The sequence below is a fragment of the Orycteropus afer genome, unplaced genomic scaffold (assembly GCF_000298275.1).
Source record: "Orycteropus afer afer isolate SDZICR_OR568_19922 unplaced genomic scaffold, OryAfe1.0 scaffold00248, whole genome shotgun sequence".
In the NCBI taxonomy this organism is placed as follows: Eukaryota; Metazoa; Chordata; class Mammalia; order Tubulidentata; family Orycteropodidae; genus Orycteropus; species Orycteropus afer.
In genome coordinates, this window is record NW_006921835.1 from 3,882,789 (window position 1) to 3,894,069 (window position 11,281).

Sequence of the window (11,281 nt, forward strand, 5' to 3'; positions counted from 1 at the left end):
AGATATCAAGAACATTATCCATGAAGAAAGCAAGAGATCACTAAAAAGACAAGAAAAGAAGAGAAGACCAAAGTGGATGACAGAAGAGACTCTGAACCGTGCCCTTGAGCGGAGAATCGCTAAAGCATTTTATATATAGCCCCTATAAACAAAATTGTCCTGCATAAAACTAAAAACTTTTGATTTTATTCTTCAAGCTTTTGATTATTCCATGTTATCCCTGACTCCAGTGTCCACATTTCTTAGACATTCAAAATCAGTTTGAACTCTAGAAGAATGTCTAGTACTTACATTTATTTTGGCTTAATTTTACATTATAATGCCATTTTCAGATTATTTCTAAGAAATTTCCAAGTATCAAGCTTGATTCAAAAATAATAATAATAATTTAACATCTATTACCCTGTTCTAAAAATTCTATAACTATTTGTGTTATGCATAATTTTCTGTGAATACGTAACTTCTAGAAAATAAATATTTTTGTTTATTTCAAGTTCAAAAAAATCATTTTTATAAGCAAGTGAATCTGAGCCCATAAACAATGATTCTATGTAATTCATATACATGATATAAAAAAAAGATTCCCTAAATTAACAGACAATACCTATCTTAAATGAACACAACAGTTGCTCAATAAAATGGCATTGTAATAATAAATATTTTGTGTGGCACAACACTCTGTATCAATTTACTGATTGATGATTCTACAGTTGTTAGTAAATGTTTACTGCACCCACAGGTCAATGGTTTTATGAGCCAAGTTCTCTGATTTAGTACTGCGTGGTCAAGCCAAAAAGCGACATGCTTTTTTTCACAAAGATTAAAATGGTGTTGATGCTTGAAACTACAAGTTCCATGGAGTAAGGCTGAAGTAATTTATCAAGTTAGCTGAATATCCCACTAAAAATGCCATGTCCGATTTAAAAAAAAAAAAAAAGTTGATGGCTGGGTTGTAAATTCATGCTGACCAATGTGGCCTAAGTAGGAGGAAGAGCAGATGTTTCAATGCCTATTCTTTGAAACTCAGCATAAGGCTGAGCTTCAGAGCCTTAAAAAGATAACAGATCTGAAATAATTCATGGCAGTGGGATTACTGATATTTAAACAGATGTCACTTTTTTATGCAAATGAAAATCAAAGTACAGATGGCGAGGGTTGGTATGTTTTAGAGTAGCCATTATAGATTAAAAATCTACATGTGGGAAATTAAATATCACAAAATATATAATGATGTCCATATTTTTCCCCATCTGAAATGGAGAAGAATTTACTGTAGGTCCCTGGCTCCTGGTTAACCTAGAGAGACAGAATTTCTCTGGGCCTCTTTTTCACTTCCTTTTAATGAAATATAGGAAGAATCCCCCTTCTTCTGGGTACAGCAGAATTGTTAATTATCATAGTAGCAAATATCAATTATAAAGACAATAGTAAATACTTGTACCTCCATATCAAGAACTTTATGAAAAATAGCCTGGGCTAAGCACTCTCGGATATATTTTTGGTGATCTCGCTTCATGATATTTAGTTTGTATTCTTTTTCAGAAAGTATTCTTCCACTTCTTGTGATCTGTCATGAACAAATTAAACATACACAGAAATACAAAATAGAAAATTTGTTGTTAGTTGCCAAAAAAGAAGGTGAGCAAGAGAAAGAGAGAAAGCAGCAGTTATCTTCTAAAGGAGATCAGCACTACAGTTGATAAACTTTCACTTTTAATGAATATTTCATTAGGCAAAAAGGAGCCAGCTCATACACGCATCATTGTGAAAACACACAGGTGGCACACTTGATGTTTAAAACAAGGTTTTCATTAGAGTAACAATTTTTTCTTGATGGAACCCAGGTGTGCTTTTCATTTCTGTTTTGAACGCATTCCGGGAAGAAGGGGAGGAGGGCTACCTTGAAACAAAGAACAGGAGCAGTGATCACAGGACTGAGGCTCTCACAGGAAATGCTTGGAAGGGCAAAGTGTGTGAACTACAAAGGATCTCATCAGTTTGTTTTTTAAAATAATTGGTTTTATTACTTTGTTTTCACACTGTGCTTCCTTCTTCCACTCTCCAGGCCAAATGTAATTTAATTTGCCTTGATTTGGAATCTTATGAGGTAGGCAATACTGTAGATACAAAGTATCCAATATGGGCTTCAAGGGGCATCAAAGTGGCATATGTGTTATATTTTTCTATGTCTCCAATAAATGGATGGGTATTATCCTTCCTGGATTTCTCTTCTTCCTTTCCACTTATTTAAGCCTTACTTTTCCTTATAGGACTAGATTAACACCTTGTATTTCTTCTTAATTTTGTTCTTAAGTTTGATAACTATCATTTCAACACTGTTGTTACAACACATTGGAGTGTTGAAATCGACTAGAGTTATGCTATGGGTGACTTATTTTGGATAATATTTTATACACACACACTTATCTATATCTCTATATATAGATAGATAGAAGCATTTCCAATGGAAGAAAAGGGTATAGATGAATGTGTGCTTAGAATTGCAAACAACCCAGTCACAGTCTTTGAAATGTGTTGACCACAGAGATATCTTGTCATGTTTCAGATTGGGAAAATGTGTTGCGAGCATTCTACACTTACACTCCCTTGGCAGTTTACATGTCATTGTGCTCTTTCCTCTGGGAGTATATCTGTTCTCCCCAACTAGACTGGAAGCTCCTTTTAGACAGAGGTCCTCAAACTTCAGCTTGCATCTGAATCACCTTGAAGACTTGCTAACAGAGTAATGGGCCCAAGCCTAGAGCCTACCATTCAGTAGGTCTGGAAAGGGGCTCCAGAATTCACATTTTTTAACAAATTCCCAGGCGATGCTGAACACTGCTAGTTCAGATGCCACATCTGTATCACTGCTCTAGGGAAATGTGTTATCTTCCTTAGCTGAGTTGCCATGCATGTAGTCAGTGTTCAAAAAGTGTTTGTTAATGATGTTGGTAAGTAAATACAAAGTCCCTACTAAATATACCTGAAGCTGACAGATTGTTATCCAAAGAGGCAATGATAATAATAATAACAATAATTACAACAACCATTTATTGTCACAACAATCCTGAGGGCTGGGTATCATTATCCTCATTTTTCAAATAAGCAAGTTGCGGCTGAGAAAGTTAAGGGATTTGTACAAGATTCTATGTCTTATAAATGGAAGAACCAGGGTTTCAGCCTACTTCTGTCTGATAATAAAGCCCCAGGAGACTAAACACAAGCTCTTTGAGATCTACCCAGCTAGAATGACATGCACGTACACAATTAGAAACGCAGTGCATGGCCTTTCAAAACCATGGCAACAATAGTTAAGGAAACTGTGTTTTAAGAAAGTAAACAGCTAAAATTATTAGTCACACACTTTCTATAGCCACACACCTTTCTTTCAATAGAAAACTACAATATTTTCAAAAGGTTTTCACATGTATTTGGGGAAATGGGAATTTTGTGGAAAGGACAGTTTGGGGGCTATTGAAAGGCCTAAATATATCAGTAAATCACCACAGAAAGTGAGTTTTTAAAACTTCAAGGGGAAATTTGAACTGCTCATATCATTCACTATATCCTATGATTATTAAAAACAATAAATTGACTCTAACAGCTACATGTATATGATGGCATCCATATTACATTCTGGAAAAGATCAATAGTTACCAGAGTTGGAGGTGGAGGGAGGGAATAAACTACAAAAAGGACATAAGAGAACTTTTGGGAGTGATGGAAATGTTCTACATGTTGATTGTTGTGGTGGTTACACAACCATGTAAGTTATGTTAGTAGAGATGTATAGCTAAATATTTACTATATGTAAATTATACTTCAATAAACCTGAAATTTTTCTTAAAAAAGAAAACATATTTTTTCCTGCCAACAGTAAAGTAACAGTTCCTAGCTTACAGAAGGTGTTGAAAAAAGAGTGAATAAACAAGTAGATGAAATATCCTGTAGGAAACTTTGTTGTTATTGTTGTTATGTGCCGTCGAGTCGGCCCCGACTCATAGCGACCCCTCCTTGGGTTTCCGAGGCAGTATCACTACGGAAGTAGGATTGCCCAACCTTCCTTCCGAGGAGTGGCTGGTGGGTTTGAACCGCCAGCCGTCTGGTTAGCAGGTAAGTGTCTTAGCCACTATGCTACCAGAGCTCCCGTAGGAAACTTATAGGGACTTATTTTCAATAATTTGTTTCCTTAGCTGTCATTGTGACCTCTCTCTACATCTTTTGAGATATGCTTTTAAATAGATAAATCAGAGCTTTGAAAAGGAAGTAATTTTTCTAAACAAGAGATGAAAAATAATGTCATTGATTAGCACAACAAGGAAACCTAAGAAAGTGGGAAATTATTGGGCTTAATGAAACAAGAGGGTGACTAGAAAGTAAATCAAATCTTACCAGTCCTGATCTTAAAAGATGCCGCCTTATCCTTGTATTGTTAAAATATCCAGCCAAGTGTTTATCCGTAAGGCTATTATATGCTGCAAGCAATCTGAAACAGAAAAATCAAACCATTAGTGTTTTATGAAGTGTTGTTTGATAGCTAAGGCATTTCTTGACTTTCCAGTCCCCAACTGTGCATAACCATTCACTCATCCAGCAGCCAGTCATTCATGTATGTATTTAATTAACGTGTATTAAGCACCTACTGCTTTTTAGATTTTATGACAGGAAATGAGATACAGCCTTGACTTTGGTTATCCCAAGTATGGAAATCAGGCATGAACCATTAAATTAGGTATGAAAAGTCCAATAACAGAGATATAAAAAAGTATATTTTACATGGGTACACAGAGGAGGGGATACCCCAGCTCTAAGCCACTGCCAGACAAAGCTTCATAGAGAAAGTATGATGGAAAATTAGGGGCTCCTTTAAAAGATTCTTTGGGCTCTCAACTTTGAAGAAAAAAAACAGTTGCCCTCTGTTTTGGTTCTCTTTGGGGTGGGGGCTGTAATGAGAGGCTGGATGATGTTAATGTACTCTAACAGTCACAGGGTTGGATGAGTTGGAGTTGAATCAAGGAGGGTGTTGTTTCTGGTTCTTTCTTTGGTTCTAAGGCATTTGACTGCTAACCAGAAGGCTGTCGGTTCAAACTCACCAGTCAGTCCTCGGAAGGAAGATTGGGCAATATACTTCCATAGTGATATTGCCTCAGAAACCTAAAGAGGGGTTGCTATGAGTCAAATCTGACTCAACAAGAGTGAGAGAGAGATAGAGTGCTGCTCTAACAGAAATGTGTGACTTTAACAAACAGATTTATTTTTTTACAATTTAGGAGGCTAGAAGTCTGAGTTCAAAGTAGGGGCTAGGTGAAGACCCCTCCACCTTGGGCTTCAGCCCTGACTCTTGCTCTTGGTCCACAGGAGCTAGAGGTCTCTCTCAGCTCAGGTAGCCACTGGATGCTGAAGCTGACAAACCCAAGGTTGACAAATAAGAAGGTACAGTCCTGATGTTACCAAACCACACAGCAGGTCACTGGTTCAAGTCCAAGAACAATCCTAAGATTGGCAGATAGCATGGCAGGCTGATGAATGAAGATTTAGCTACATGCAAGGTCCATGCATGCCCAAAACTCCAAGACTTTGCTCAATGCTTCTCCTTATATACAGAAAGCAGACCACATCCCTAAAGCAGCTACTCAGCTCCTCAATGCAGATTCCACCATGGAGTTGATTACCAGTCTCATCATGGGGAATAACAACATCCAACTGCCCAATCAAAACTAGGCCCAGCCAAGCTCACATACAACTTAACTACCACACCCTCCTTGATTCAACTCCAACTCATGCAACCCCATGAGTGTTAGAATACATTAACACCATCCAGCCTCTCATTACAGCCTCTTCCTCCTTCCCCCACCCAAAAAAAAAAAAAAAACCCATTGCCCTTAGAGTTGATTCTGACTCATAGGGACCATTTTATTACACACTCTAAACTCTGAGAACCCAAACTTACTGCACTGCCTCAGCATGTTCTTTTCTCTTATGCCTTCAGGACAAAACACACCACTGTGAAGACCTGTCCCTCACCTGTCAGCTAGTGGAGGGCACCTGAGATACACAAATATCACTTCCTGGAAACTGTCCCTTGATGGTGTTACATTCTGCCCACCTCCACAAGATCTTAGCTACAGGACACGTATCACAATATGACATTGCTTATGTTTTTGTCTCTGCTAAATTTTAAATTTTGAGTGCATTATTCTTAGTAACCCTTAAGGAAAAAAAAAAAAAAACACTGCCACTGATTAAATTCTACCTTATAGTGACGCTATACAACAGAATAGAACTGCCCCATAGAAGTGCTCCCATAAGCTTTCCAAGGCTATAAATCTTCACAGAAGCAGTTGTTGTTGTTATTTGCCATCAAGTTGGACCCGACTCATAGCGACCCCTCCTTGTGTTTCCAAGGCAGTATCACTACTGAAGTAGATTGCCCCATCTTTCTTGCGAGGAGTGGCTGGTGGGTTTGAACTGCCAGCCTTCTAGTAAGCAGTCAAGTGCCTTAGGCTGATTTTTCTCCACCAGAGTGCTTAGCAGGTTTGAACCACAACCTTTTGGTCAGCAGCCAATGTTTCAATGAAAGCATCACAGAGCTCCTTTAGTAAGCCCAGTTGATAGCATTTATTGCATACCAAGTAATGAGTGTTCAGTACATCAAGTGATAGTTTTGCTTGCTTATTGGTATAAATACCTAACTAAGTTTAAACTCAGCATTTTAAGAGTGTTAGATTCCTAATACACATCCAAATCATTTCATTAATTCCTCATTTAGCACCAGGAGCAAAAAAAATCATGGATCTTTAGGGACTTTTATTTTAAGAGTTAAAGTAAGTCATACCAGTCCATTGACTATATGTTGGCCAGTCTTAGTCTATAAATCAAAGTTAGAAATTATTTTTGCAAATTTTTATCCTTCCTTCCTTCCTTCAATATTCTATATCTCATGAACATATATATATATATATATATACACACACACACACATACATATATAGGTATGTATGTACATATATTTCTACATATATACACACACACACACACACACATACATATATAGGTATGTATGTACATATATTTCTACATATATACATAAATATGTGTATGTGTGTATAAGGAGCCCTGATAGCATAGTGTTTAAACAGTCAGCTGCTAACTGAAAGGTCAGTGGTTCAAGTCACCAGCTGCCCTGATGGAGAAAGATGAGGCAGTCTTCTTTCAAAAGATTATAGCCTTGGAAATCTTATGGGTCAAGTTTTTGAGCTCTAGTGGCATCGTGCCTAAGACATTTGACTGTTCACCAGAAGGCTGGTGGTTCAAACCTACCAGACTCTCCTCAAAAGGAAGGTTGGGTAATCTACTTCTATAGTGATACCACCTAGGAAACCCAAGGAGAGGTCGCTGTGTGTTGGATCTGACTCCATAGCGGTGGGTATAAGGTTGCTAAGGATCTCTGGTGGTGTAATGTTTAAGGCAATTGGCTGCTAACCAAAAGATCAGTCATTCAAACCCACCACCCCCTCCATGGAAGAAAGATGAGCCAATCTGCTTCCATAAAGATTTATAGCCTCTGAACCACAATGGGGGTTGCTATGAGTCAGAATCAACTCCATGAAAGTCAGTTTGGTTTTGGTTTAATAGGGTTGCTACAAGTCAGAATTGACTTGATGGTACAATAACAACATACATGCATATATACAAATATATATAGAGAGAGAGACAACATGTAAACAACACAGCCCTAAATTAAAGCTGCCTTTTAAAAGAATAATAATAATGCATATGCTCTGGTAGCATAGTGCCTAAGGCATCTAACTGCTAACCAGAAGGCTGGTGGTTCAAACCCACCAGCCACTCCTCGGAAGGACAATGGGGCAATCTACTTCCGTAGTGATACTCCTCAGAAACCCAAGGAGGGGTCGTTATGAGTCAGGTCTGACTCGATGGCACATAACAACAACAACAACATTACCTGCAACAAAGATTCACAATGCATACATACATTTCATGCATGGCTGTTCCTTAACTTATTCTGGCACCAGAGCAGAGACTCGTATCATAGAGTTAAGCATATGGTGGGTGATTAGCAATGATTTTATTTAGCTCTTTGCACTATATTCTTTACATGGAGATGGTATTGGTGACCTTTTCCCATCTCCTTTCTCCTTTATAGACCATCACCAGAAAGTTGCACGCTGTCAAATGGTAAGGAAAGTTTAATTTTGTCAAAAAAAGAGACGAAAAACAGTTACAAAGCCCAGAAGCCAAGGTGCCACATGAGGGTTGCAGACATATGAACAACTGCGGAAGCCATTATTTCACTGGGCTTATGTAAAAAGACAGCCTGAGGGCTTTAGTAACACACACTCAAAACCTGCGACGGATAATGCTTTGAAACCATCTTTTAAATGAACTGTCTGGGTGTCCTATAGTTCATCAAAGGTTTCCTGTCTCCGAAAGGTCAACGTTGTATCCCTTACCCTTTCTGAATCTCAGAATATTTTTTCAGCTCCTCATTTCAGAAAGGTGAGCAGGTGTCTCTGAGTTCTAACAATCATGATTCCACAGTTCACAGATTCTTAAGATAAATCATTAGAGTGGTATCATATATAATCTTTTGTCTGTTTTTCAGGCTCAAGCTTTAAAAAAATACTTTTGGAATAGCTGGGAGTGCTAAAACCTTGATTAAATGAAATGGGTCAAAAAGTTAGGATAACGTGGACTTCAACTTCCTTATTGACTGATAAAATAGTTCCTTCTTTGAATTCAGACTTCGTAACTTTTTTAATAATTAGGTCCTGGTTACAATGTTTGGGAGTTCCTGGTGGTGGAAACGGTTTATACGCTCAGCTGCTAACTAAGTGATTGTGGGCTTGTGTTCACCTAGCAGTGCCTCAGAAGATAGTCCTAGCAATCTACTCCCCCAAAATTAGCCAGTGAAAACCCTATGAATGACAGCAGCCCAAGCCTGTTGTGTATGCGGTCATCACGAGTCAGGGCCAACTCAACAGCAGCTAACTAACAACAACAATGCTTAGTCAGCACTGGCACTACCTAAATGTTTATTCTGATGTCTCAGGCACCTACCAAATGAATATGTGTTATGTCCCTTCCTTCTAACTGCAGGGTTCTAGTAAGTCCATTTTGGATAAAATCTTTCCATACATCAGTTTTCTTACCTTTACCTAATTAAGAATAATCAAGTTCCCTGCCTGGGATGCCATTTACAAAACAACTCCTTCCAAGACTGACATCACAAAATTAGCCTTGGCAGCACAGCTGAATAATAACTAGCTGTGTCCACTCAGACTCAGTTACTTCCTTTTTCAGACAATGCTTGAACTGGGCTTTTTAAATGAAACTTTAGAAATACAGGAATTTTTTGACAACAAGAAATTCACACCAGAGTAAATCATACACAGATTTTGTAAAATGACTCATCCTCATATTTCCACCACATACTATACAGATATTCTCCCCATTCTGACCATCAAGCCTGCTTCACCAGAGACATGGTCATGATCTTGTATATGTTGGTGTCTTGACCACAACTTTGGTTTACCTGATCCTTTCTGCTCTAGTCCTCTTCATATGTGCATGATGTGGAATTGTAGCCTCCCGGTGAATTTACTTAATTGCAAGAGCTTTGTTAAGCAAGCCACAAGCTATTAATAGAGCAATTCTGATGTTTCTGTCTTTGTCCTCTGCATTATCTGACACTGCTCTTTTCACTTTTCTTTACTCTTGCACTTTGTATAATCCTGGGCCAGATGAGATCACCTCACCCTGGGATCAGTGAATGCTTTGTCCCTTGACAACTCCACTCCCTTTCTTTGTTATTCCTTGCACCTGTTGTCAACATCGAACTACCTGGTCATGTTGCCCCAGTCCTTGTGGTCCCTAGCACTCTGTCTCCAGTGGTCATGGTAACCACCTGCCATGGTGACCACAAAGCCATGTTGTTGGCTCTAACCCTCACAATATCTGGCCAAACTGGCCCAACTTCAGATGCTTCTTCAGATGATAATCACAACTATTTATCCACTCACAGGTTCTCTGAATGGGGAAAGACCCACACTGTGACACAATGTACTAGGGAAAACAGTCCTCCAGGAAACAAAGCAATTCTTTTGTTGCTGTTTATGATGGTTCCGGCTTTATCCACTTCGACACATATCCTGCATCCCTGCAGTGCCTGAGGATTAGAGAAGCTGGCTGCTGAGTCATGAGTCAGTGTGAGTGCTCCCTTTCCAGCTGCTGCTTTTTAGCACTTAACCCTCAAACCCTTGCCTCCCACTGTGTAGAATATATTAAGTGTGGCTCTGTGGCAATAAAAGTCAGCAATTCCTATCAATCCCTCCATCTGGCCCCCAAAGAAGGGGAATCTGTCCTATAAAAACCTCAACTAAAAGGAGAGGCAATGTAATAGTTATTAATCACAAACATTTATTGAGCACTGACTATTTCTAGGGCATTCTGTAAGGTGCAGTAACATAGAGATTCCAGGAACACTGCACTCACAGAGCGTGTGATCTAGTGGGGAGATACACACACACGTTGTTGTTGTTAAGTGTCGTCGAGTTGTTTCTGACTCATAGCGACCCCATGCACAGCAGAACGAAACACTGCTCGATCCCGCGCCAGCCCCACAATCCCCGCTACACTTGATCCCATCATTGCAGCCACCGTATCAATCCATCTCGTTGAAGGCCTCTCCCTCTTTCATCGACCCTCCACCCTACCAAGCATGACATCCTTCTCCAGGGAATGGTCCCTTCTTACAACATGACCAAAATAGGTGAGACGAAGTCTGGCCATTCTTGCTTCCAAGGAGCATTCTGGCTGCACTTCCTCCAGGACAGATCTGTTAGTTCTTTTAGCAGTCCATGGTACTTTCAGCATTCTCTGCCAGCACCACAACTCAAAAGCATCAACTCTTCTTCCGTCTTCCTTATTCATTGTCCAGCTCTCACATGCACACGAGGTGATTGGAAATATCATGGCTTAGTCCTCAATGAGATATCCTTGCTCCTCAGCACTTGAAACAGTTCCTTCACAGTTGACTTTCCCAATGCTACACATCGTCTAATGTCCTGACTGATGCTTCCGTTGGCATCGATTGTAGAACCAAGCAATGTGAATTCTTTGACAACCTCAATCTTCTCTCCATTTATTGTGATGCTGCTCATTGGTCCAGTTGTGAGGATTTTTGTTTTCTTTATGTTGAGATGTAATCCATACTGCAGACTGTATTCTTCAACCTTCATCAGTAGGTGCCTTAAGTCAT

General features: G+C 39.2%; 1 protein-coding gene across 1 annotated transcript in view; it reads right to left on the reverse strand.

The window, feature by feature from the left end:
• ERICH3 (glutamate rich 3) overlaps positions 1-9,935 on the reverse strand; it is a 183,426-nt gene extending 173,491 nt beyond the window's left edge. The window contains exons 1-3 of the mRNA XM_007949631.1: positions 9,865-9,935; positions 4,393-4,486; positions 1,442-1,567 (exon numbers count right to left, since the gene is read on the reverse strand). Coding sequence (XP_007947822.1) covers positions 1,442-1,567; positions 4,393-4,486; positions 9,865-9,935 — 291 coding nt within the window. The remainder of the gene's footprint in view (positions 1-1,441; positions 1,568-4,392; positions 4,487-9,864) is intronic.
• Between the last annotated feature and the right edge of the window lie 1,346 nt (positions 9,936-11,281).